The sequence below is a fragment of the Xenopus tropicalis genome, chromosome 8 (genome assembly GCF_000004195.4).
Source record: "Xenopus tropicalis strain Nigerian chromosome 8, UCB_Xtro_10.0, whole genome shotgun sequence".
NCBI lineage: Eukaryota > Metazoa > Chordata > Amphibia > Anura > Pipidae > Xenopus > Xenopus tropicalis.
Genome location: NC_030684.2, coordinates 129,875,892 through 129,903,478, shown reverse-complemented (window position 1 = coordinate 129,903,478; position 27,587 = coordinate 129,875,892). Strand labels below are relative to the sequence as shown.

Here is a 27,587-nt window from a genome sequence, read left to right as displayed (position 1 = left end):
ATGATAATATCAGTAGTGATTTTTTTTGCCGGCCATGGATTTGAGGGGAAATTCTGCATTTGTTTTGTTAAACTGCATCAAAAACTTGCTGCAACAAAATTAGATGGGAAAACGCCCATTGACTTTAATGCATTTGGAGTGAAAAAAAAGTTGTTCCCGTGTAATTTTGTTGCACAAATGAAAATGTGAAAAACCCCTAAAAAAAACAAAGCAAGATTAGTCTAAATTGAGATGAGCCAATTGAAAAAGGACAGCTGCCATTAACTTCTACATGATCTCAACAGCTTTTTTTTGGCATATTTTTACCTCAGTTTTGGCACATAATACATTTTTAAATAAAAAAAAATCATATTTTTGCACAAAAAAATACAAATTGTGAAAATAAATTCATGGCCTTTAGTATATGGGCCTCAAAGACACCACAAAGTGGAAAAGGAATTGGGGTACCTATATGTGAGTCTGAGCTCCCCTGGTCTCCTCTGGCTTCTTCATCTGCTGATGTTCCTCCCACCCACAGAATGGAACCATCAGCAGATGAAACTTGGTAGAAATTGCCTTCTTAAGTGCCACACGTGCCAATACAGTCAGCTGGTATGGTCAAGATTGCCCAAACCGCCCAGCCAATATAAAGCAATCAATTCTATCCCATAACACACACACTAAGGAACAGCTACTCACTGTCTGCCATTAGAGTGCAGATGTCCTTTATATGAATGGAGGTGCTTTTCTGATTGGCTGGGTTACACACAGTGCAGATAAACTCCTCATCCAAAGTCCCCAATGATTGGCTGTGCAGTGACACCTGGATGTAGGGTCCATTCATATAGTGCAGGTACCCAGTCTCATTATTCCCTTTCTGCCAATGGTAACATTGCACTGAGGAGTTTGTAGGGACAGAACAATAGAGAGTGAAATTGCACCAAGAAACAGAATTCCCCTCCACTTCCTTCTATACTTGGGGAGCAGGAACAGGCTCTGTAGGCAAAGGTACATTTTATAATGACAGATAAATATATACAGGGGGCGATTTGAAGAATCTATTGCAAGTAAGGGTATGGCAACTTGTTTATCTGTAGGCTGAAAATCAGCCCCTATGCTCTAATTGGCTTTTTGATGTCCCTGCACCCAGAGTCACTGTGTAGGCCCAGGCCTGGGGAGTGGAGTGGACGACTATGCCTGTGTGAGCACCCATGAATGGGTGGGGGCTCAGACTGTCACATCAGCCCTACTCTCCCATTGATGTTGCTGGGAACACTGTGGTGACTGACTCCGCAGAAGCTGTTGGGGCACCCAGGATGGCTTTAACTATAGCCTTAACCTAGTTACTGCCAGTTACTAGTGATGAGCGAATCTGTTCCATTTTGCTTTGCTGAAAAATTTGCGAATCTTTCAAAAGATTCGCAAAACGGCGAAAATGTAGTGCGGCAAAAAAAATTGGACGTGCGACAAAATTCACTGCAAATCCATGCCTGGCAAAACATTTCGCCCATCACTACCAGATACAGAAGTACTAACCAATGCAAGGAGAAGCATATTGATCAGTGGAATATCGGGAGTCTCATACTTACCATATACAGTAAGATCATGATATTTCACATCTCTTTTCACTTTGCATTGTAACGTATAGGAGAGAATGTACAGGCCGCTATCTGCCCGTGACAGGTTCCTGATAGTGACCCGGGTGTCACCGTTGCAGTCGACGCGGTTGAGAAACTGAGGGCTGATCCCACTGATTAGCCTCCTTCTGTAGAATCCAATTTCCTGATATTTTTCATGACTTTTCCACCTGATATTGGTGTCTTCCGGGACACATTCAGCCGGCTCCATGGTGAATGTAACCGAGTCATTTAGAAGTTTCTTGACAGGTCGGACACCAATCCCTGCTGAAGGGATGAGAAAATATGTGGTATAATAAGTGGCATGTGCCTATATCATTCCTGCACCACAACAAATGAGAAAACATCATGTATATATACTATATATAATAACATATATACAACATATATACAACATATATATACACACTCTCTCAGTGGAGCAGTCAGGGAGGATAAGGGTGTGCTGTTCAAGGACTCACTTCTTAAATATGGATTTTACTTCCCCTTTAAAATCTTTTCACTGGTGTTTTAGTAGATAGTCCATTTATTGTGGTTATGTACATGTTCAGAATGATACCTGGCGGTGGAAGCATACTCTGTGTCATAATAATATACCTTCTCCAAGTAATTCTATAGCAGGTGTATATAGTGAAGAGCCGGCCTCACACAGAGTACACAATAAGCAATACGTTTGTTAACCCACTTTCCCTGCATGTGGGATTGTGAATTGGGCCATTCATATTACAGTTTTATTTTACTTGTGGTCAATGATCCAATTATACTTTCCCTAAAAATCCAGATGCAATCCCATCCACTGCAGGCTGCAGCTATACCCACTGGCACAGCGTTACCATGTAAATCGCTGCTCTCTGGTCAAATCAGTCACAGATGTACGAGTTTGTATGTATGGAAGTTCATAGATAGTATATAGGCAACACTTCATCTAAAATGGCAAAAATATTCTGTTGGCAAGGACCGCTAGTAAATAACTTTATAACATAATATTCCCCAAATGCAAAGCTTCCTACCGACTTCCATAAACGTTAGCTTGTTGCCAGTGTGTAGCCCAAGGCTCCCAGCCCCGCACCCTCCTCCCTCAATGGCACGGCTGAGCAGCGATACCCACCTGGGGCAATGGGGGGCTCATACACAAGGAGGAGGCATAGGAGCGGCACAGTGAGTACGAGGGACAGCAGCGCCGGCTCATAGGATCCTTGTCCCAAGGGAAGAACTTATCCAGGAGGCGCTATGGGTTATAAACCTTTGTGCTGGGTGTAACCAGTTCCGCCCAGCCAATTATCTGGAGTATATTTTAGAAATATCTCCCTTTCTCTTACACACACATCTTATCTGTCTATCTATCTATATTTATCTATCTATCTATCAATCAATCATCAGTCTGTCTATTTATCTGATCTATCATCTATCTATTTATCTATCTATCTATCATCAATTTATCTAATCTATCTATCTATCATCTATCTCTCTATCTATCTATTTAACTATCATCTATCTATCTATCATCGATTTATCTAATCTATCTATCTATCTATTTATTTAACCATCATCTATCTATCTATCTATCTATCTATCTTTATTATCTCAATCCCACCTATGAGAGGCCTCAGAGAGTGGCCTTTTGTAGAGCATTACAAGCAGCAGGACTGGCATATTTTCCCCAATGCATGAATTCTGTTTTGAAAATACAGAGGTTCTGCAACATTTATTGCAGCAGCGAGAAAGCACTGATTGTTTCCGTAACATTTCTCCCGTTTTGGGCAGAAAGTAATACTTTTCAAGCGGCAAAAGAACAGAGCCCCCATGCAGGATTTCTGTTGGCAGCAATGGCAGATATTGGTAACAGTAGGGCAAGATGGCATCCGGAGGACAAGATGGGCAGAGCAAGACACTGGTGGCCATATTCCTACTGCACCCATGGCAAGCCTCCCCTGCCCACCCCCACGTAAGATGTAGTGAAGAGTGGTGATTGGGTGAGTTTGGAGTAATGAGACCCCCCATGGAAAAATCCTGTGCCCCCAAGGTTGCCCCCTGCTTTTATTTAAGTACAACTCCCAGCACCTACTGAGGGAATTATACAACAACAATAACTGAAGGTCCAAGGGCGGGACAATGGCATTATGTGGAACTCTTCTGATTTGCCATGTATAGGCCTGTGCTAGGCACAGTGGCAGATTTACATAGGGCTTCTATTGAACCTCCCCAGTTACTTGCCAAGTTTATCTGGCGGAATACCAATTATTTGTGGTTCTTAAAGTGATACTAACACTTAAAAACTTCTTTTAAAAATATTAATGTACATACAAAGTTCCCTATATGTTAATCAATTCTCACTGACAGATTTGCTTTTGTAAGTAATTGTTACTGGAAGTCCCTAAACCTGACTGTTTTGCCAACCTGACTGTCCCTTCTCAGCCTGTCAGTTACAGCTTCTAATGCTAACGGCCCCCTGCTGCACAAATATGGCCGCCCCCTCATAGGGGAACATGGGGGATCAGATAGGGAGTGTTATGATAGATGTAAAAAGGTTCAATTTATAATGTCAGTATCTCTTTAAGAATATTCTCAAGTAAATTTGCGTTCTGAGTTTTTTGTTAATTTTTTTCTCGAATTGTGAAAAAAATGCAGACTTGAATTTGAATAAATCAGCACAGTGTTGGACTGGCCCACAGGGATACTCGGAAAATTCCCGGTGGGCCCAGGTGTCAGTGGGCCCTCCTGCTCCTAGCCATTTGGCCTAATTTATGGCCATTACTTATTTTTCTATGGGAACAAAGCAATTAAATATATAGAAGAATAGATTATAGTATGTAAAGCTAAAAAAGTAGGAAAATATAGAGTAAGAAGTGGATGAAAAATAGTTTGGAGAGTGGGCCCATGGTGTAAGGTTTTCTGGTGGGCCTCTGGGGTCCCAGTCCCACACTGAATCATCATCATATGTGTCATATGGCTCTAGAATGGGCTTGTCACAGTTTTTATACACCTTCAAGTCAGTTGTTCTACGTGCACAAGTTTAATGGATAAAAGGGTTACTGTGCTCGTACTAGTGCAAAGAAAATGCACCTTATATGGAGATAATCGGCAATAAATGTAAGAAATGGTCTGTTCCTCCAATAAATTGTTGGCTTTAAATCAATATAAAAGCTTCCTGATTTTTCCACTTTTGATGTGTTTTACTGTTTGCTTTCTTCTCAATTTCTGCTGCTCTCTTCTTTTCTTCTCTGCATGTTGTGTTGGTTCCACACTTCTCTCCTTCCTTATAACCACCCTCTTCCTTTCTCAGTCCATCTGCCGTTCCTTCCCCTGCTTCCCTCGCCTTGATATAATCCACAAAAGCTAAAGGCGGAACACAACACTCGGTTTTCTCTTTGTTCTGTAGATCAGTGCTGTCCAACTTCTGTGGTACCAAGGGCCGGAATTTTTCCGACCTACATGGTGGAGGGCCGATAATGGAAGCCAGTTTTAAATACTCCCCTTTTTGAAACCGCACCCACTTGAAACCACACCCATGTTATCACATGACCATACCCATATTAATGGTTGTAGGACAGCAAAAACCTGCCATACTCTGCCTGCCCTACCCTGCCTGTGTGTGCCATACTCTGCCTTCCCTACCCTGCCTGTGTGCCATACTTGGCTGGTTTGTGCCATACTTGGCCTGTGTGTGCCATATTCTTCCTGCCCTACCCTGCCTGTGTGTGCCATACTCTGCCTTCCCTACCCTGCCTGTGTGTGCCATACTCTGCCTTCCCTACCCTGCCTGTGTGCCATACTTGGCTGGTTTGTGCCATACTTGGCCTGTGTGTGCCATTCTCTGCCTGCCCTACCCTGCCTGCATGTGCCATACTTTCACTGTGTTTGCCATTCTTGGCTGGTTTGTGCCATACTTGGCCTGTGTGTGCCATACTCTGCCTTCCCTACCCTGCCTGTGTGTGCCATACTCTGCCTGCCCTACCCTGCCTGTGTGTGCCATACTCTGCTTGCCCTATGATGCCTGTGTGTATGGCACACACAGGCAGCCTACAGTGACACAATGCTCCTACAGTCTGCACAATAACTATATATTAAAAAACTTTTTAATTGCAGTACTACCTCAGTATATGTTCTTTTTGTAGTGTGCAGGGATTATTTGTGGGTTTCTACTGCTCCTGAGGTGTGAACAGGGGAACAATGGGGGTGATTACAGCCTGAGCCTGAGGTGTGAACACTGCAGGGGGTGAACAATGCAGAGATTAAAAGGTGTGAAAAACACAGGGGATTACATATTTAAACAATACAGAGGGATTACAGCCTGAATCTGAGGTGAGAACCATGCAGGGGGGCAGTTAATCACAGTACTGATAGCATTTAAAGCTTACACAAGAGTAAGCCATCAAAGCAGCCAGACAAGTGGGGGGCCACACAGAGGGGGGTCGCGGGCCGCATGCGGCCCGCGGGCCGCCAGTTGGACAGCACTGCTGTAGATCATTGAACCTACAGTATGTGCCACACTCCCTGCCAAGAGGTGGTCTCCTCTATACTGTGTATTGTTCATGCTTCATATACTGTAAGCTGCTTATAAAACCATATATTAAGTATTTGCAAACATTTCAAGATGTTCCATCTATATGTTGCATTTGGACGCCAGACACCACCCTTATAGACACTTCAGGACTAAAATCAGTGTGAGTGCCAACACCACATAGCTGAAAATAATGCATATGGTTCCTTGGAGTTTTGCAGATTTAGGTCTCTTCAGGTTGCAGTGAATGGAACCTGTAATAAAAGAAACACAGGCAAAATATTACTGAATGCTATGAACATATAAAACTGAGGAGGAACAGACATCAGAACCCCTTTTGGCCAAGCCAGTCTCCTCCAGCTTCTTTATCTTCAGCAGATGAAGTTTCATTTTTGAAACTGCTCCTCATAAATGACAAAACAGTTAGGTACAGTGAATGATTTAAACCCAGCAAATGTTCAGTAAAACATATGGGAACAATTTAAGTGTAGGGGATCAGAGAACTCTATCCTCTTTTGCCAGCCATTGAAAGAGAGATCCGGAGTGAGTAACCAGCCCCTTACTGACGTTGGGTTCAGACTACAAAGAGAGAAGTCTGCAGGGTTTCTGGCTCCTTGAAGTGTGTCCCCTTGCTTGTGTGCCTGCTATGTGGGAGCAGCTGCCTTTCCAAAGGGAAGGTTACTAAATATGTAAAATATTGAAAAAAAAATGAAGCATGTAGTGGTTAGTGATGTGATTGCCAAACCCTTTCACTTAATTTCCCAGAATTCCTTGAGGTCTGGTATGATTCTGCGAGTGGTCGGCAAATTTTGGTGCCACCATTTATAAGGCCTCCCATTCTCACCCTGAGAACTTTAGGCCTGTTACTTGTGGCTAAGCTTCTGGAGGGGGGTAATAAGGGATAAAATACATTGTAAATCATAGTACTGTTGTTTTTCATGTTTTTTATTCAAAATAGATCTTACCAGACTAATCTAATTGCCTGCTATGAGGTGAGTAGAAACTTAGACCATGGGATGGCAGTGGATGTGATCTGCTTTGCAGAGTTATTTGACTAAATTGGAGAACTGGGCAAATGAGGTTAAATGTTGATAAGTGCAAGGTTATGCAGTTTGGTAAAACAACATAAATGCAAGTTACACACTAAACAAAATTGTATTGGGAAGATTCTTTTTTGAGAAGGATTTGGGGATTTTTGTGGATAAACAAATCTAGGCAATGTCATTCAATGGCTACAAAAGCAAATAAAATTATGTCCAACATAAAAAGGAAATTAACTTAAGGAATAAACTTTGAATCTTTAAAGGTAAGGTCTTACCAGGAACCTATAGTATGTAGTGCAGTGTTGGGCCCCATTCTTTAAAGGTGATCTAAACTCCAATATATGAATTGGTGCAAACTTATTTATAGTGTTTCTCGGAGTACTTTAATAATTTACATTTATTTCATGTTTGAAATTGTTTCACGCGGTTTTATACTGCTAGGCAGGCACAACAACTCTCTTTAAAGGCCCAGAAATTACCTTTAAGGAGGGCTTCATATCCAAACGGTCTCTAAGGAATGCACCAAGGCCTAACAGTCTCTAAAAAATGCTCCAAGGCCAAATGGCCTCTAAGGCATGGCACCAAGGCCAAGCATTCTCTAAGGAAGGCTCCAAGGCCAAGCAGTCTCTAAGTAAAGCACCAAGGCCAAGCAGTCTCTAAGGAAGGCTCCAAGGCCAAGCAGTCTCTAAGTAAAGCACCAAGGCCAAGCAGTCTCTAAGGAAGGCTCCAATGCCAAATGGCCTCTGAGGCATGGCACCAAGGTCAAGCAGTCTCTAAGGAAGGCACCAAGGCCAAGCAGTCTCTAAGGAAGGCTCCAAGGCCAAACAACCTATAAGGAAGGCTCCAAGGCCAAACAAACCCTAAGGCATGGCACCAAGGCCAAGCAGTCTCAAAGGAAGGCTCCAAGGTCAAATGGCCTCTAAGGAAGGCTCTAAGGCCAAATGGCCTCTAAGGCATGGCACCAAGGCCTAGCAGTCTCAAAGGAAGGCTCCAAGGTCAAATGGCCTCTAAGGAAGGCTCCAAGGCCAAATAGCCTCTAAGGAAGGCTCCAAGGCCTAGCAGTCCAAGTCAAAGAAATGTGCCAGTCTTAGTACTGTGAATATAGAAGCCAACATAACAACTCTACAGTATATTGGATACTCACTGTCTGCCATTAGAGTGCAGATGTCCTTTATGTTAATGGAGGTGTTTTTTTGATCGCCTGGGTTATACACAGTGCAGATATACTCCTCATCCAATGACCCAAATGATTGGCTCTGCAGTGACACCTGGATGGAGGGCCCATGTCTATAGAGATGGTACCCAGTTTCATTCCTCCCTTTTAGCCAAAGGTACCTTTCCACTGAGGCTTTCCCTGGGACACAACAACGAAGAGTGAAATTGCACCAACAAGCTGAATTCCTCACCACGTTCTTCTCTATATGCGTGGCAGGAACAGGCTCTGTAAGCAAAGATATAAATTTATAATTACATATTAATAAATAAATACATTTTGGGGCTAACCTACAAACATAGGTGCTAAATTTGACAAGTGAGGTTGCCAGTAGCAACCACTCAGCAACTAGGTTTAAACAATCTACAAAAAGGTATAAAAATGGAAAGGAAAGGCCTGACTGGCCGGCTACTAGTAACTGCAATCTATCACCATTTCACCATTGTTCATTAATTATCCTTATATGGATCAGCTAATACATGTATTTAAAACCACATAGAATGAGGCATTAAATAAAACAAAAGAACAAATTATTTAAGTGTTCCTGGTTAAAGAAGTAGTGTGGCTCAATGAACTCTCTCTCTAGAATAAATATAGCGTTCTAGCTTGCACTAATGTGGCTAATCTATTGGCAATAAATTGCCTTTGTAGCTTTCTTTCTCCATTAAGCAACTGTTAAAGGGTTGGCCTAGAACTCATCTGTACCAACTAGAATGTTAGCACTAGACCAACCTGCTGCCAGCCGTAGCCATGCCAACATTCTCAGCACACAGTAAAAGAACAATTACAATAGAAACAACTAGAGAAAGCACTAATTAGAACATATAAATGACTCTAAAAGGGAATCCCATCTTCCTTAAGGTGGCCATACATGTAGCAATTTCGATCTTTCGTGCAACCATTGGAAAGATCATTCCCACCCTCCACTAACGTTCAGATATGGATGTAAAAGCAATAGAAATTCTACCTCCTTCTGCCGATTCAGCCATGAACATAGATTTTTCTTGGGTGCCTTCAATGGCGCCCAATAAAAATCTTATAACCTGGCCGATCAATGAATCGACCAATATCCTCAGCCTTTTGCAATATCGGTGGCATCTTCGAGCAGCCATACACGTACTTGGTTTCGTACGATATTATCGGTGTGGGTATGGCCGGCTTTAGGCAGTTAATGGGTTGGATGCTTGAGTATGACTCTGCTGTCACACATTAGCCCTACTGTCTACCTGGAATCAGACAGTTGCTGGGGAAACCAGGCCTGCCCAACCAATATCTGACTGAAAATCAGCCACATATCAACTAGGCAGGTCCTAGTGGGACATTGCTGCTGTCCTCTTCTGACAGGTAGAAGCCCAAAAATCCCCATTTGGTGGCCTTGCCAAACAACTGGATCTGTCTATGTTTAAGCCTATTGCTGCTTTAGATTGAAACAGTCGCACTACAACACTTCAGGCAACATCGGGAGTCTCTTACTTACCATATACAGTAAGATCATGATATTTCACATCTTTTTTCACTTTGCATTGTAACGTATAGGAGAGAATGTACAGGCCGCTATCTGCCCGTGACAGGTTCCTGATAGTGACCCGGGTGTCACCATTGCAGTCGACGCGGTTGTGAAACTGAGGGCTGATCCCATTGAAAAGCCTCTTTCTGCAAAATCCAATTTCCTGATATTTTTCATGACTTTTCCACCTGATGGTGGTGTCTTCCGGGGCACATTCAGCCGGCCCCATAGTGAATGTAACGGAGTCATTTACAAGCTTGCTGATGGGTCGGATGGGGAGCCCTGAAAAGGTAATGAGAGGAGATAGTTATGTGTAAGACACTGTTTGTCACAACTAACATGTATATGGTGAGTGAATATTAAGTGAACTATAGGCAAATTCTAGCTGGAATCTGTATATATTTGTGTTCTGATGGTGTATATCAGTGTTCTCAGGTAGCATACATAAAGCATGACTCAAGTAAAAGGTGTGGTGTTTATCTAAAAGTAGTCAGGTGACATTCGCACCATCGTCATAAAAACAAATTATTCACATAAGTGCTATAATGTAGCACCCTCTTCTGCCTACCCCTAGTTCCGGCCCTGGTTGCAGGTGGTGACATAATGGCGACAGAGACCCAAGTGAAAGCAGCAAAGCTAGGGGCAAATCTGGAAACCTGTTATCTAGAAATCTCCAAATTATGGAAAGTCCATCTCCCCTAGACTCCATTATAAGTAAATAATTCTAATTTTTTAAAAATAATTTCCTTTTTCTCTGTATAAATAAAACAGTACCTGTACTTGATCCCAACTAAGATATAATTACCCCTTATTGGGGGCAGAACAGCCCTATTGGGTTTATTTAATGGTTAAATGATTCCCTTTTCTCTGTAATAATAAAACAGTACCTGTACTTGATCCCAACTAAGATATAATTACCCCTTATTGAGGGCAGAACAACCCTATTGGGTTTATTTTATGGTTAAATGATTCCCTTTTCTCTGTAATAATAAAACAGTACCTGTACTTGATCCCAACTAAGATATAATTACCCCTTATTGGGGCAGAACAGCCCTATTGGGTTTATTCAATGGTTAAATGATTCCCTTTTCTCTGTAATAATAAAACAGTACCTGTACTTGATCCCAACTAAGATATAATTACCCCTTATTGGGGGCAGAACAGCCCTATTGGGTTTATTCAATGGTTAAATGATTCCCTTTTCTCTGTAATAATAAAACAGTACCTGTACTTGATCCCAACTAAGATATAATTAATCCTAATTGGGGAAGAACAATCCTTTTGGGTTTATTTAATATTTCAATGATTTTTATTAGACTTAAGTTATGGAGATCCAAATTACAGAAAGATCCCTTATCCGGAAAACCCCGGTCCCAAGCATTCTGCATAACAGGTCCCATACCTGTATCAATGTACAGTACATGTTTATCTGGTTACAGACACATGCCTTAGCCTGCACTAACTAATTAGACATGGAGCTGCCCTACTAATACTCCCAGCATCCCCAGCCAGACTATTAAAAGCCCCTGGCAGTTCCTCTCATTATAAGAACAAATGAATCTTGTGGGCTAGTTAGTAACCAAATGCAACACTTTCCGCTGAGTCTAATAAACTTTGTTAGTTGGTTGCAACTTTGTGGCGATTCCTGGGCAGCGACTCACCTGGAGTGATCAGCGTCTCAGACACAAGGAAGAGGAAAAGGAGCGGCACAGCGATCCGGAGGTACATGCAGCGCCGGGTCATTAGGTCCCTGCCCGGAGAGGGGCTGCGGCCATCCCTCTTATCAGTTGTTGCATTTCCCATTGCACGACCCCGGCCTCCGCTAGGCGCAGAGATCAATATTAGCGACATAAATTCCTGGAGCAACAACTGCTGACCAAGGGGCTGATTTACTAAGACACGAATTCGAATCCGAATTGGAAAAATTCCGATTGGAAAACGAACATTTTGTGACTTTTTCGTATTTTTTTTGCGATTTTTCGGCGTCTTTACCACTTGCGCGAAAAGACGCGAATTTTTCGTAGCCGTTACGATTCGCTCGTATCTTGTCGCAACTTTTTCGTATTGAGCGCTCGTAAGTGGCGGGCAAAACTTTCAGCATGGTTTCGGAAGCCTCCCATAGGACTCAATGGCACCCTGCAGCTCCAACCCGGCCCAAGGAAAGCCTCCCATAGGGCTCAATGGCACTCTGCAGCTCCAACCCGGCCCAAGGAAAGTCTCCCATAGGGTTCAATGGCACTCTGCAGCTCCAACCCGGCCCAAGGAAAGCCTCCCATAGGGCTCAATGGCACTCTGCAGCTCCAACCCGGCCCAAGGAAAGTCTCCCATAGGGTTCAATGGCACTCTGCAGCTCCAACCCGGCCCAAGGAAAGCCTCCCATAGGGCTCAATGGTACTCTGCAGCTCCAACCCGGCCCAAGGAAAGCCTCCCATAGGGCTCAATGGCACTCTGCAGCTCCAACCTGGCCCAAGGAAAGCCTCCCATAGGGCTCAATGGCACTCTGCAGCTCCAACCCGGCCCAAGGAAAGTCTCCCATAGGGCTCAATGGCACTCTGCAGCTCCAACCCGGCCCAAGGAAAGTCTCCCATAGGGCTCAATGACACTCTGCAGCTCCAACCCGGCCCAAGGAAAGCCTCCCATAGGGCTCAATGGCACTCTGCAGCTCCAACCCGGCCCAAGGAAAGTCTCCCATAGGGCTCAATGGCACTCTGCAGCTCCAACCCGGCCCAAGGAAAGTCTCCCATAGGGCTCAATGGCACTCTGCAGCTCCAACCCGGCCCAAGGAAAGTCTCCCATAGGGCTCAATGGCACTCTGCAGCTCCAACCCGGCCCAAGGAAAGTCTCCCATAGGACTCAATGGCACCCTGCAGCTCCAACCCGGCCCAAGGAAAGCCTCCCATAGGGCTCAATGGCACTCTGCAGCTCCAACCCGGCCCAAGGAAAGTCTCCCATAGGGCTCAATGGCACTCTGCAGCTCCAACCCGGCCCAAGGAAAGTCTCCCATAGGACTCAATGGCACCCTGCAGCTCCAACCTGGCCCAAGAAAAGTCACCATACTGAAGCTTGAATGAATCCGAATCTTTCGTACTCGGCGCGAAAGCTGCGTAAAAGTTGCGACTTTTCGCGCAATTCGTAAAGACGCTGAAAAAATCGCGACAATTTCCGAAAAAATCGCAAATACCGATCATTACGAATAAAACGCAATCGGACGCATTCGGCCCGTTCGTGAGTAAGTAAATGGGCCCCCAAGTGTATGGGACCAGTTCCTACTGGCTCCTTGCTTGGGAGATATATAAAGGGTGTGGTGTGCCGCCTGAATGATATTTACTCATTTGCATTGCTAATACAGTTGATAAGTGGTGCAGGGCGGGCCCCTAATACTACCTGTGTATTCAATATTTTTTTTTTTTATTAGACTTAAGTTATGGGGATCCAAATTACAGAAAGATCCCTTATCCAGAAAACCCCAGGTCCCGAGCATTCTGGATAACAGGTCCCATACCTGTATCAATGTACAGTACATGTTTATCTCGTTACAGACACATGCCTTAGCCTGCACTAACTAATTAGACATGGAGCTGCCCTACTAATTCTCCCAGCATCCCCAGCCAGACTACTAAAAGCCCCTGGCAGTTCCTCTCATTATAAGAACAAATGAAATAGTTTTCCTGGTTATCCCCCGGCAGCATGTAAAAACATACGGGTGCGCACTCCTCTGTCAGCCACAGCAGAATAAAACATCCACCCACCCCCAATCAGCATAAGTACCTCCCCAACCCCAATCTCCCTCATCTTTATTTTCTTCTGTATTGTCTGCAGCAGATGCTCAGTTTGGGCTGTCTGTTTTGTCTGTGTCTCAAAAATAAATGTCTTGCACTCCTCCCTCCCTGATTATTGCTTTGGTATTTGCCCGGGTGTTTTTACATGCTGCCGGGGGATGACCAGGAAAGGAGAAAATTGCTTCATACTTACCGTAATTTTCCTTTCCTGGTCATCCCCAGGGCACCATTCCCACAGCCATGTGCTTTTACATGCTGCCGTGGGGATGACCAGGAAAGGAAAATTACAGTAAGTATGAAACAATTTTCTCCTATTGTGGGCTAGTTAGTAACCGAATGCAACACTTCCCACCGAGCCTAATAAACTTTGTTAGTTGGTTGCAACTTTGTGGCAATTCCTGTGCAGCGACTCACCTGGAGTGATTGGCATTTCAGACACAGGGAAAAGGAAAAGGAGCGGCACAGGGATCCAAGGGTACAGGCAGAGCCGGGTCATTAGATCCCTCTCCCCAGAGAAGGGCTGCGGATAGGGGGATTTCCAATAAGACTAGTGGCTAAGCCTCCCCAAACCTGCTTGGCACATTAAAAAAAACAAAAAAAATACAAAAAAACCCCAAAAAACTCACACTCCGTTGCTGCACTGTCCTGGAACACTTAACATCTGGAAATCTCTACCTGCAAGCTTGGGAGGTGCAGTAATCAGCTGTGCTCTGATTGGATCTTTATTCTTGTGGATTCTCCAATCAGAGCACAGCTTTCTTGTCAGACAGTAAAACTGACCAATCAAGGCACAGATGCACAGGCAGGGTGCGGAGAGATATTAAAACTGAAGGCAGCGCAGAAATGAAGACAGAAAAGAAGAATCTGCAGCTGTAACTTTACCTCAGAACCAACTCTCAACTTTTCCTGCAGATTTCAGCCCACTCCCACAGGTACTATACTGTATCCTTCCACTCCCACAGGTACTATACTGTATCCTTCCACTCACACAGGTACTATACTGTATCCTTCCACTCACACAGGTACTATACTGTATCCTTCCACTCCCACAGGTACTATACTGTATCATCCCACTCACACAGGTACTATACTGTATCCTTCCACTCACACAGGTACTATACTGTATCCTTCCACTCCCACAGGTACTATACTGTATCATCCCACTCACACAGGTACTATACTGTATCCTTCCACTCACACAGGTACTATACTGTATCCTTCCACTCACACAGGTACTATACTGTATCCTTCCACTCTCACAGGTACTATACTGTATCCTTCCACTCTCACAGGTACTATACTGTATCATCCCACTCCCACAGGTACTATACTGTATCCTTCCACTCTCACAGGTACTATACTGTATCCTTCCACTCCCACAGGTACTATACTGTATCATCCCACTCCCACAGGTACTATACTGTATCCTTCCACTCTCACAGGTACTATATTGTATCATCCCACTCCCACAGGTACTATACTGTATCCTTCCACTCACACAGGTACTATACTGTATCCTTCCACTCTCACAGGTACTATACTGTATCCTTCCACTCTCACAGGTACTATACTGTATCATCCCACTCCCACAGGTACTATACTGTATCCTTCCACTCTCACAGGTACTATATTGTATCATCCCACTCCCACAGGTACTATACTGTATCCTTCCACTCTCACAGGTACTATATTGTATCATCCCACTCCCACAGGTACTATACTGTATCCTTCCACTCTCACAGGTACTATATTGTATCATTCCACTCCCACAGGTACTATACTGTATCATTCCACTCCCACAGGTACTATACTGTATCCTTCCACTCCCACAGGTACTATACTGTATCCTTCCACTCCCACAGGTACTATACTGTATCCTTCCACTCCCACAGGTACTATACTGTATCCTTCCACTCCCACAGGTACTATACTGTATCCTTCCACTCCCACAGGTACTATACTGTATCCTTCCACTCCCACAGGTACTATACTGTATCCTTCCACTCACACAGGTACTATACTGTATCCTTCCACGAACACAGGTACTATACTGTATCCTTCCACGAACACAGGTAATTATTTAATTAAAATGGAGTCTCTAGGAGAGGGCTTTCTGTAATTCAGAGCTTTCTGGATAATGGATCCCATACCTGTACCATACACAGGCACTATACACAGGGACTATACACAGGTGAGTCCTACACTCATTCAGGTGAGTCCTACACTCATTTTGGGCGCCCCGAGGCCGCCCCTGTCGGTCGCCCCCTCCCCACCCGTGCGCATGCGCTCCTTAAAACTCCCATACGGAGCAGTGGGGAGAGGTCCCGACTGCTCCGTATGGGAGCCAAATTTAAATTTTTTTTTGCGCCGGGGCGGCATGCCACCCCTAAACTTCTGCCACCCTAGGCCCGGGCCTTTGTGGCCTGTCCACAAATCCGGGCCTGCTTTCACCCCTGGTCTGGCCTTTCCTACACTCACTCACCCCCGGTCTGGCCTGTCCTACACTCACTTACCCCCAGTCTGGCCTGTCCTACACTCACTCACCCCCGGTCTGGCCTGTCCTACACTCACTTACCCCCAGTCTGGCCTGTCCTACACTCACTCACCCCCGGTCTGGCCTGTCCTACACTCACTCACCCCCGGTCTGGCCTGTCCTACACTCACTCACCCCCTGTCTGGTCTGTCCTACACTCACTCACCCCCGGTCTGGCCTGTCCTACACTCACTCACCCCCGGTCTGGCCTGTCCTACACTCACTCACCCCCAGTCTGGCCTGTCCTACACTCACTCACCCCCGGTCTGGCCTGTCCTACACTCACTCACCCCCAGTCTGGCCTGTCCTACACTCACTCACCCCCGGTCTGGCCTGTCCTACACTCACTCACCCCCGGTCTGGCCTGTCCTACACTCACTCACCCCCGGTCTGGCCTGTCCTACACTCACTCACCCCCCGTCTGGCCTGTCCTACACTCACTCACCCCCGGTCTGGCCTGTCCTACACTCACTCACCCCCGGTCTGGCCTGTCCTACACTCACTCACCCCCGGTCTGGCCTGTCCTACACTCACTCACCCCTGGTCTGGCCTGTCCTACACTCATTTACCCCCTGTCTGGTCTGTCCTACACTCACTCACCCCCGGTCTGGCCTGTCCTACACTCACTCACCCCCGGTCTGGCCTGTACTACACTCACTCACCCCCGGTCTGGCCTGTCCTACATTCACTCACCCCCGGTCTGGCCTGTCCTACATTCACTCACCCCCAGTCTGGCCCGCCCTACATTCACTCACCCCCGGTCTGGCCTGTCCACTCACTCACCCCCGGTCTGGCCTGTCCTACACTCACTCACCCCCGGTCTGGCCTGTCCTACACTCACTCACCCCTGGTCTGGCCTGTCCTACACTCACTCACCCCCGGTCTGGCCTGTCCTACACTCACTTTTATCTGATTCATTAAGAATTCTACTGCTTCATTATACATTTAACAAAGGGACTGAGTTTTACCTGCAACTTACTTGCTTTCAAACCCTTTTATTGGCCCATTGGGATCACCTGACAGTAGCTGGGATGGGTGGGAACTATAACATAAAGCTGGCCACTGCTCAAAATGTCTTAATGTCCTGCGTATGTGTTAATAATGGGTGAGTGCAGAGGGGCTCTTGTTACTGTCTGTATGAACTTTATGGTCACAGCCTCATGTTCCCCCCATCTAATGGTTTAAAATTTACTGGTGAGCACAACTTTCCCTGTTTTTTAACTTAATGCAATTGTGTAAATGTAACACATGGCTTATGACTTGGGGAGCGTTAAGGAGGCAGCTCCATACCCACCTACCATTATATTACCTCCTATCAGTTCCAGGCTTGATGCAGGGGGTGCCCAAGGAAAGTGCCCCCAACTCAGCACACACTCCCCCACTCCCATATACACTACAGCCAACATGCACACTGAATCCAGGATGGGCCAAAACTAGAGGCAGGCAGGCAGGAGTAGTATGCGCTTATCACCCCCATTCTCTTGCCCCCACTCACCACTGTGCTCTGGCATTTACCCCTTCTGCCTACCCCTAGTTACAACCTTGCCCCCATACCACCTATGGGTATATAAATTACTTTTTTTCCTTAGAGTTTTGAGTTTTGGTACCCACGTGTCCCCAATGCATGAGTGTCATTTATATTAGATGCCCATTATATCTCTTTAATTCTATATAAAGTTTCTCTTTGTTCCTGCAAAGTGTGTGTGTTTTATTTTATCTAGTGGGATCCCCCTGAGGTGTTCTCCCCCCTGCCCACTAGGTGGAGGCACTGTGCTGTAAATCAGGGGGAAAGCTGTTACGGTACAGTTTTATAATATAGCTCTTGCTTAGGGTTACTGTACCTAGGCGGTATTTTACCAGCTTGGGCAGTAAAAATAATGCTTGATACCAATGTTATTAATAGGGAAGAAAAATACTATATTTTTTCCAGAAAATGTGGCCATCCTACTCTGTGTAGTGTTGACAGTGACACCTTAAAAACATGTATTTTTATAAGTTAATGTAACAAAAGTTTCAGATTTACTTATCCATGTTGTCATCCCTTGGATCTCATGGATGTAATGGGTTTGGGGCTGGGCAAAGATTTAAAAGGGCATAGTAAACCACAGGGTTAATTTGTGAACGGAAGTGCAATTTTTGGACACCAGCCGCCATGTTTTGTCCCACTATTCCGCGTCCAAAGTCCAGGTAGCTCCATGGTTCCCCATTATCAATAAGGGCAGTTGCAGACCATTCATCGGCAGAGGCAGGATTAACCTACTTGGAACCATATGGGACTACACTGTGCTCTGTATATGTGCTCCCCATTGTGTCTGTTTTAGGGTACCTGCACTTGTGGCTGCATTTGTAAATAACCCCTCATATCTCCAGCCGATTTATTTGCCCTAAGCCCTGTGGCACAGCCCCTTGCCATGCAGGTTTTTAATGCGGATAGTACTTTTCACTTCTCCCCACAACACCCCACATAGTAGCCCAGAGTAATGGCACACAATGCAATTTGGTGTATTATGTGCAATAAAGGCAGGGGCAGACTGACCCTGGCAGTCCTATAAATCCCAGTGGGCCCCAGTGCTGATGGGCCCTGCTGTGTGCTGCTGTTTCTTTCCTTTGGAAGGAGAGGAACCTTTTGTGTAGTGATTTTAGTGGCATGTCTGGGATTAATATGCTCATAATCCAGTCCTATGAATCCCAGTGGGCCCCAGTGCTGATGGGCCCTGCTGTGTGCTGCTGTTTCTTTCCTTTGGAAGGAGAGGAACCTTTTGTGTAGTGATTTTAGTGGCATGTCTGGGATTAATATGCTCATAATCCAGTCCTATGAATCCCAGTGGGCCCCAGTGCTGATGGACCCTGCTGTGTGCTGCTGTTTCTTTCCTTTGGAAGGAGAGGAAAGTTTTGTGTAGTGATTTTAGTGGCATGTCTGGGATTAATATGCTAATAATCCACATCTACAAAGACATACACAATAAAATGTTAAAAAATGTAAAAAAACACACACCAATATCATTTTTTTTAGATATATAATGTATATATCCTGCACTAACTAAAGATAGAAGTTAAAAAGCAGCCAAGTCAAGTTTAACTTCTATCTTTATGGTTTTACTGTCTTTGTTCGTTATTGCAGGATATATACATCATATATATATTAAAAAAATGATATTGGTATGTGTTTTTTAACTTTTTTTTAAAATTTTTTAACATTTTATTGTGTATGTCTTTGTATATACTGTGTATTCATTTATGTCCAATTTTCATCAAGGTTTCCCTCTGTATGTATGGGAGTTGTAGTTGCACATTGCTCTCATTATTTACAATGTGGGCGTTTCAACTGTCCTCCTACCCACATGCAGGCACGCCCATTTTCCATACCATAATCTGTTTTTTCCCATCAGGTGTGCACTCCCACATAACACTTCCCACCCACTTGGTTTCTCTGTGTAAGTGCTCCTTTTATACACAGGCACAGCTTAGTATTACATGCCCCTATATATTATTCTGTCCGACAGACATAGGCACGTTATATTCCTATATACTTCCATTTCCTGGTCGGTTTTTAATCGACAGGTTACCATGGTAACCACCGACGCTACGTTTCTATGCACATGAGTGACGCCTCTACTTGGCGCCTGCGCTCGCCCACAGTGCACATTTGTCACGCCCCATCCTGGCTCTCAGGGGCGGGCCAAGCTGATTTAGGGTCGTCCAACTCCGCCCACCTCCCCTCCCCCCGAACGGCGGATCTAATCGCCCCGCCCCCCCCTGCACAGCCTCCTGTGCTTTGGCGCGCATGCGCCATTCAGGGGGGCGGGACGATTAGATCGGTCATTGCTTCTGCCGCTAATGACAAGCGGTGGAGGCAATCAGGGACGGGCCAAGCCGACCAGGCGCCCTAGGCAACCCGGTCGGCCAACTCCACCCACCTCCCCGCCCCCCCCAATGGCGCATGCGCGCCAAAGCACAGGAGGAGGTGCAGGGGGGCGGTGCGATGATCAGTCATTAGCGGTGGAGGCAATGACCGATCGAATCGCACCGCCCCCCTGTACCTCCTCCTGTGCTTTGGTGCGCATGCACCATTGGGGGGCGCTGCGATTCGATCAGTCATTGCCTCCACCGCTAATGATAAGCGGCGGAGGCAATGACAAAGTAGAACTAGGGGTAGGCAGGAGAGGCTGCCTGGTGCCCCCCAATCATTGCGCCCTAGGCAGCTGCCTCTTCTGCCTACCCCTAGTTCTGGCCCTGCTGCCTCTTTATTGGCCCCCCTCTTGATGACGCAACCTTGCACATGTCACTCCCTGATTCGCTCTGTGGAGGGCGGATCTTGTTACACATCACCCATTCGTTCACGTGTACTGTGTTTCTCCAATTACTTCCGGGTTGGCGATTTAAATTTTTGATTAAGGTGCTCATATATAGCCTGTGGGTCCTGTATTGTGTTACTTGCTCCTGAGGAAGCGTGCCGTGTAGCACACAAAACGCGTTGAGCTATTGTTACTGCCTCCATTACTCCTGAACAGTGTGAGTAGCCTGCATTGTGCAGGGTTTTTTGTCTCAATAAACTGTATTACACTATCTATGTTCTCTTCTATTTAACCCACTGAGAATTGGGCAAAGACTACAATCAATATTTAATCTGGGTTTCTATGGGCTTTATCCTACATACATCAGGTGAGCATTTTAATTGACAAATTGTGTGTGCACTGATATACAACAACACATTTTGTCACTTTGCACTTTTGGTGCTGTTGGTATCTTAACGTATTTCACTAGATTGCGTTTTACTTCTTTTATTTTACATGTGCTTCCACGCTTACCATTGTGCACAACATTGCCTCCCTGAATGAGTAAGGCCAGCGGTAAAGGATTCCTTAGGGATACCTAATGCTGCAGTGATCAGAACAGTTCAGTTTTGGAGTATCAGCTGCTATTTGGTTGCTAGAATCCAAGTTACCTTAGCAACCAAGGAGTGATTTCTTTGGATGAGAGCCCTCCATATGAATAGGAGAAGGCCTGAGTATAAAAGAAAGCTATAAAAGAAATGCAGGGTTGGAAGAAGAAGGCAAATAATTCAAAAACTATAACAAATAAATAAGTTAACATGATAATACAAATCAATGTTTTTCAACACTAACCATTTTTAATTTCTTACAGCGCCTACACATGGGGAGAAGTGGTTAATGTTGCAGAAAGGCACCAGTTACACACTTGCAGCCTCAGTATCCGGTCCCTGTGGCCTGTCGCTCTGCGCTACATACAAACACGCTACAGTCTGCTTGCCGCAGATTATTCTTTAATAAGGTTCTGCCACACTCTGTGGTCAGTTTTTTCCGACACCCCACGTCTGTTAAGAGGCCTCGCTGTTTTTTGTTACAGGCCTTAACTACCTGCTTGTGGCTGTCTTTGTATGATGTAGTAGCACTGGTTACCTTTATAAAATAGACCTTTCCTTTCTGCCTTGATTTACTGCGTCTATCTTTTCCGTTTGTCATTATTTGTCCTCATTTTGCCCCACTGTTGTGCTGCTGTCTCCGTGTTGCTCTTTCAACTTTACCCTAAGGTTCCATCTTTAGCTATCCCTGCTCTCCCCACTCTTTGTACCTGCAACTTAATTGCACTACCTCACTATGTATGTACTAAGTCCTCTAGGGAAGGTCTAACCTTTGGTCAGGGGAACCCTTAGGTCATGAAATAAGTACAGATATAGGAAAATATGTGTGTATTAGTCATTCAGTCATAGGTCCTAGAATACCTACAGCAGCAGTTAAGTATTCAGCACAAAACTCACCCAAACTGACCTTAAAGCAGGGCATTCAAATATATCCTGGAGAGCAACTGTCCGTTCTTCTAAGTATCCATCAGTCTGAGCACCCCTGCAACTGATCCAAGCCCCACTGGGGACCACTAATTTATTGAACGTAAAGTATATAAAAGCTATGGAGAAGATTAGGCACTGCCTTAATGACTATTCCTATTATGCGGAACTGGAGTGGCAGCCACAGACCTTTCGCTACTAGTTATAGATTGTAAGCTCTACGGGGCAGGGACCTCCATCCTCTTGTGCCTTTGACTCTTACCCTCCCATATAGATTGTAAGCTCTACGGGGCAGGGACCTCCATCCTCTTGTGCCTTTGACTCTTACCCTCCCATATAGATTGTAAGCTCTACGGGGCAGGGACCTCCATCCTCTTGTGTCTTTGACTCTTACCCTCCCATATAGATTGTAAGCTCTACGGGGCAGGGACCTCCATCCTCTTGTGCCTTTGACTCTTACCCTCCCATATAGATTGTAAGCTCTACGGGGCAGGGACCTCCATCCTCTTGTGTCTTTGACTCTTACCCTCCCATATAGATTGTAAGCTCTACGGGGCAGGGACCTCCATCCTCTTGTGCCTTTGACTCTTACCCTTCCATATAGATTGTAAGCTCTACGGGGCAGGGACCTCCATCCTCTTGTGTCTTTGACTCTTACCCTCCCATATAGATTGTAAGCTCTACGGGGCAGGGACCTCCATCCTCTTGTGTCTTTGACTCTTACCCTCCCATATAGATTGTAAGCTCTACGGGGCAGGGACCTCCATCCTCTTGTGCCTTTGACTCTTACCCTCCCATATAGATTGTAAGCTCTACGGGGCAGGGACCTCCATCCTCTTGTGTCTTTGACTCTTACCCACCCATATAGATTGTAAGCTCTACGGGGCAGGGACCTCCATCCTCTTGTGCCTTTGACTCTTACCCTCCCATATAGATTGTAAGCTCTACGGGGCAGGGACCTCCATCCTCTTTTGTCTTTGATTCTTAACTTATTGCAACTGTACCTTGTATTTATTTGTATTTATTGTTATACTTTGTATTTATCTATTATTATCTTAATAACCCTGTTTGTATTAATGTATTGTACTGTACAGTGCTGCGTACATAAGTAGCGCTTTAGAAATAAAGATATACATACACACATAGTTACGCCTTCTGTTCCCTCCACCTTTTTCAAGCTTGAAGAAATGCGGCTGATTTTGCTACTTTTGTGTAATTTGCCATCTGTAAGAAGGTGAATTAACCCTTTTACTGCCAGCCATTTTGGTCAAAGCGGAACTTGTATTGCCAGACAGTTTTTGAACATTTTGCACTGTTTCACTTTAGGGGCCTTTCCTCGGGGGGACTTTTAGTTTACCCAGGAAAACAATATATTGTTTTTTTAAGAACAACCTTTCAAAATATGGTAGAATTTTTGTGTAATTTCAATTCTGTAACAAGATATAGGCTTCTAAATGTCTAAAAATGCAAAAAAAATCAAATTTTCCATAATATAATCACACATACTAGAAACAAAAATTATTTTATGCACGAATATACAACTGATTTGGAAAGTCCCATGTCTCCTAAATGTGCCAATATCAAATATATATAGTTTTATGGAGATTTCTCACTTGTATAGGTCAAAAACTCCCAGCAGTACACCACCAAATTCCCAAAGCACTGCTCCAAAAAAACTGCATACTTTGGATTTCAAGGCCAAAAATTCTACTAACAGAAGGTTTATCCCAGAAAATTGTACATTTGTGGAAAGAACAGATTCTGGGGAATACAGAATAGGCACAACTGTCTGTCTACTCCAAACTATCAAGTCGCAATGCTTTCCTAAAGTTATTGGTTTTTATCAAAATTTGTGATTTTTTTTAAAAATCGCTTCAAAGCTTCCAGTCTATAGTATCTTATCTCCTACAGGTCATAAAGTAACCAAATAAAACACCCTGAATATGAACGCCAGGGGTCAACTGAACAGTTTGATGCCCAATATGTATAGGTTTACCTAAATATGTGGCATGTAGGGGCCTCAATGTGAACATACCCCATATGTACTGTCATTTCTGTCATTTCAGCTCCTGCAAAATCAACACATTTACATCATTATATGTGGGATAAAGCTACAAAAAAGTACGCTCACCCCAGAGGGGTAACTATACAGATACCCCCAGAAAACCATATATTTTTGGAAAGTACACATTCTGATGAATTCAAAATAGGTAAAGTTATTTTTGTACACCAAAGTTACACCTAGCAAAGCTACGCTAAAAACAGATCAGGAACACATATACAGGGATAAAATGTGATAAAACCACAAAAATTGTGCAAATCAGTGAAACAACAAAATAAGTTACATGACAGTGTAATTAGTGGCCAGAATATCTGATCCAATAGTTACGCTGTCAAAATAAACAGTTTTTAGGTAAAAGAAAATAAAAACAAAGTGGTAAAATGAAAAAACAAAAACAAAAAAGCAAAACAAAAAAAACCCAAAAGTGTTTGTGTATACATGTGTGTACATGTGTAAAAGTTGTGTTATAGTGTGTAAGTGTGTATATGAGTGTAAATAAGTGTATAAAAGTGTGAAAAATGAAAAAAAAAATGCTAAAATGTGTGCTGTAAGTGTGTGTAAATGTATGTAAGTGTGTGTAAATGTATGTAAGTGTGTGTCTAAGTGTGTAAATGGTGTGTAAATGCAAGAAAAAAAAAAGTCCTTACCTGTCCTAAAGACCCGATCGCCTCCTCTTCAGTGGGCCGGCGCTGGGGGGGAAGTAGGAAGCAGGAAGCAGCAGATGCGATCGCGGAGGGTCCTGCGACCCGATCGATCGCAGGACCCTCATGACAGCCCCCCTGGCACATTGCCCAGGGGGGCTGTCATTGTTAGAAGCTCTCTGCAGCGGCGGGACATGCCGCCGCTGCAGAGAGCAGCACTTAAACGCCAACAACGTATGGGACACGTCGTTGGCGTTTAAGCCCTTTTACTGCCAGCACGTATGAGATACGTGCTTGGCAGTAAAAGAGTTAAGAATTTATTTTAATGTAAATAGGCTAGACTTATTGGTTGGTGCCATCTAGTGGCCACACTAAGGTTGGCCTGTAGGGGGAATACTTCAGCCTGGCACTCCCTCTTTTGGCCTTATAAGATCTGCAAAGAGCCAGATGCTATGGAGTTAAACCAGATAGGCAGCTGTTCCTTGCTAGGCTAGACAGAGGGTGATTAGTAGCTTGCCCTAGGAGTGAGAGACAGACAGGACAGCTAGTAAGGGCAGCCTGAGTCCCCACAAGGAGTCAGTATTTGTGGTAGAGCCCCAGGGTTATTGTATTTCAGACAGGAAGTGTGAGTGTGTAGGATTAGAGTAGCGGCCTGGGCTGGAGCTGTATAGAGAGACAACACAGTTAAAGCTTGGGCACTGTAAGGAGACAGGGGTACTGGAGGCTTCAAGGAAAATACGCTTCGTGAAAGTGCATGTGTCTCATACGTGCGAATCTGAAAGTCTCCTGGTTGGTTTACTCCAGTCTGCCCGACTCTACATCGTGAGAAATCTGCAAGAAAGTCGGTTTTGGCTCAACACATGTCGTGGCCAAAACTACCGTTCGCAGCAAAGGCCTTATCCCAGGAACATAGGGTGACAGCACATGTTCCCCTTTGTTACCCTTCAATAAATGAAATTAAATAGCTTTATTATGGCCTGGTGCCCAGTACTGTTCAGGAGATCATTTTATCCTTTTTTGGCGGTAATTTAATTATGAATTGGGCCAGATGTCAAATTTTCAGGAAGTGATAAGACAAAAGAGCTCTATAGAGCCAGGCAGGCAGTTTTGCCTCAGGGATAATTTGCTTCACGGGGTTATAACTTGCTACTGCCAGAGAGAAAAAACAAATATTTATTTACATATAATAGCAGCCCCAGGGTTAGTTAGAGTTTTACATAGAATAAACACAGACATGGGTACAGTTTATATAAATGAAAAAAGTGCTTTTAATAAAACATATAAGTGCTTGATATTGAACAGGGTCGGACTCGGGGTGTAGGGCAAAAGAGAACATTTCTAGTTTACAGATCATGCAGAATTAAACCCTCAGAATCACCCAATCTTATATAAAGCATATGGCTAAACTAAGGAAAATTTAGTAAGACAAAGAAACACTCCACAGCAGTTAAAAATTTATAATTTGATGAAAACTAGGTACAGTTTTGGCATAAAAATGCCCAGTATGAAACACGAATAAATATAATCAAAGTGGATTGAAACAAGGAGAAAAAAAAAATAGAGCATTACAGAATGAATAACAGAAAGCCACCATCAATGTTATTCACTAAAAGAGTTAATAGTGAGTAACAGGGTGTGCAGTAAGTGGCACAGTGTGAGTGGTAAGGCACGTGTGGTTATTGCAGGAAACCCCACTCGGCCCGTCTGTATGAAGGTTACATACAAAGATCAAGCTGTTCTTTCCATTGTGTGAGAAAACACACTGGCTGTGAGTATTTGTGCTATTGCCAATGTGCACCAGAGTATATTCACTTGGGCACAGGTAGGAGAGGTACTTGGGCGCAGGTAGGAGAGGTACTTGGGAGCAGGTAGGAGAGGTACTTGGGCGCTTGTAGGAGAGGCACTTGGGCGTAGGTAGGAGAGGTACTTGGGCGCAGGTAGGAGAGGTACTTGGGCGCAGGTAGGAGAGGTACTTGGGCGCAGGTAGGAGAGGCACTTGGGCGCAGGTAGGAGAGGTACTTGGGCGCAGGTAGGAGAGGTACTTGGGCGCAGGTAGGAGAGGTACTTGGGCGCAGGTAGGGCACAGGTAGGAGAGGTACTTACTTGGGCGCAGGTAGGAGAGGTACTTGGGCGCAGGTAGGAGAGGTACTTGGGCGCAGGTGGGAGAGGTACTTGGGCGCAGGTAGGAGAGGTACTTGGGCGCAGGTAGGAGAGGTACTTGGGCACAGGTAGGAGAGGTACTTACTTGGGCGCAGGTAGGAGAGGTACTTGGGCGCAGGTAGGAGAGGTACTTGGGCACAGGTAGGAGAGGTACTTGGGCGCAGGTAGGAGAGGTACTTACTTGGGCGCAGGTAGGAGAGGTACTTGGGCACAGGTAGGAGAGGTACTTAGCCAACATGCTTTTTCACTTCTGTCTGGGGACTTAGTAAGTGACTCCTCTTTGTGTCATATGAGCTGCCTTCAGTGTTAGTCCAACCTGCCAGGGGTGCTATAGAGCTTGTTACAAGATATATAGTTATATATAGTTATAAACATTTATGGTGTGGTATAATGGGTCTCATAATCTTATGGCTGTGTTTCTTACTCATATTTTATAAATCATTTTTTTTCCGACCGTATTCTGTCCCCATACATAGGCCGATTCATCCTTAGACCGATTCGGCAGCTAATCGGCCTGTGTATGGGAACTACCGATGGGCCTGTCCGACCAATATCTGGCCTGAAATCGGGCAGATATCGATCGGGCAGGTTAGAAGATCTAGTCGGATCGGGGACCAAATTGGCTCGTTGATGCGGTCCCTGAACCGACTTTGCTTATACCCGTCGTTATAATTCGATCAAAATAGCATGGATTCTCCCGATATTGCCCACCCGTAGGTGGGGATA

General features: G+C 44.8%; 1 protein-coding gene and 1 long non-coding RNA gene across 2 annotated transcripts; one reads left to right on the top strand and one right to left on the bottom strand.

Moving 5' to 3' along the window:
• Positions 1 to 6,073: 6,073 nt before the first annotated feature.
• On the bottom strand, positions 6,074 to 14,370 carry LOC116407073 (SLAM family member 9-like). The gene is made up of 5 exons (XM_031892406.1): positions 14,074 to 14,370; positions 11,542 to 11,702; positions 9,851 to 10,162; positions 8,305 to 8,601; positions 6,074 to 6,371 (listed from the first exon to the last, which is right to left on the bottom strand). Exons 2-5 carry the CDS (start codon positions 11,681 to 11,683, stop codon positions 6,253 to 6,255), a joined length of 870 nt encoding a protein of 289 aa, XP_031748266.1. The 5' UTR covers positions 11,684 to 11,702; positions 14,074 to 14,370; the 3' UTR covers positions 6,074 to 6,252.
• Positions 14,371 to 26,268: 11,898 nt separating this feature from the next.
• LOC116406959 lies at positions 26,269 to 27,101 on the top strand. The gene is made up of 3 exons (XR_004219925.1): positions 26,269 to 26,523; positions 26,616 to 26,776; positions 26,815 to 27,101. It is a non-coding gene; the product is annotated as an uncharacterized LOC116406959 (long non-coding RNA).
• The last annotated feature ends 486 nt before the right edge of the window (positions 27,102 to 27,587 follow it).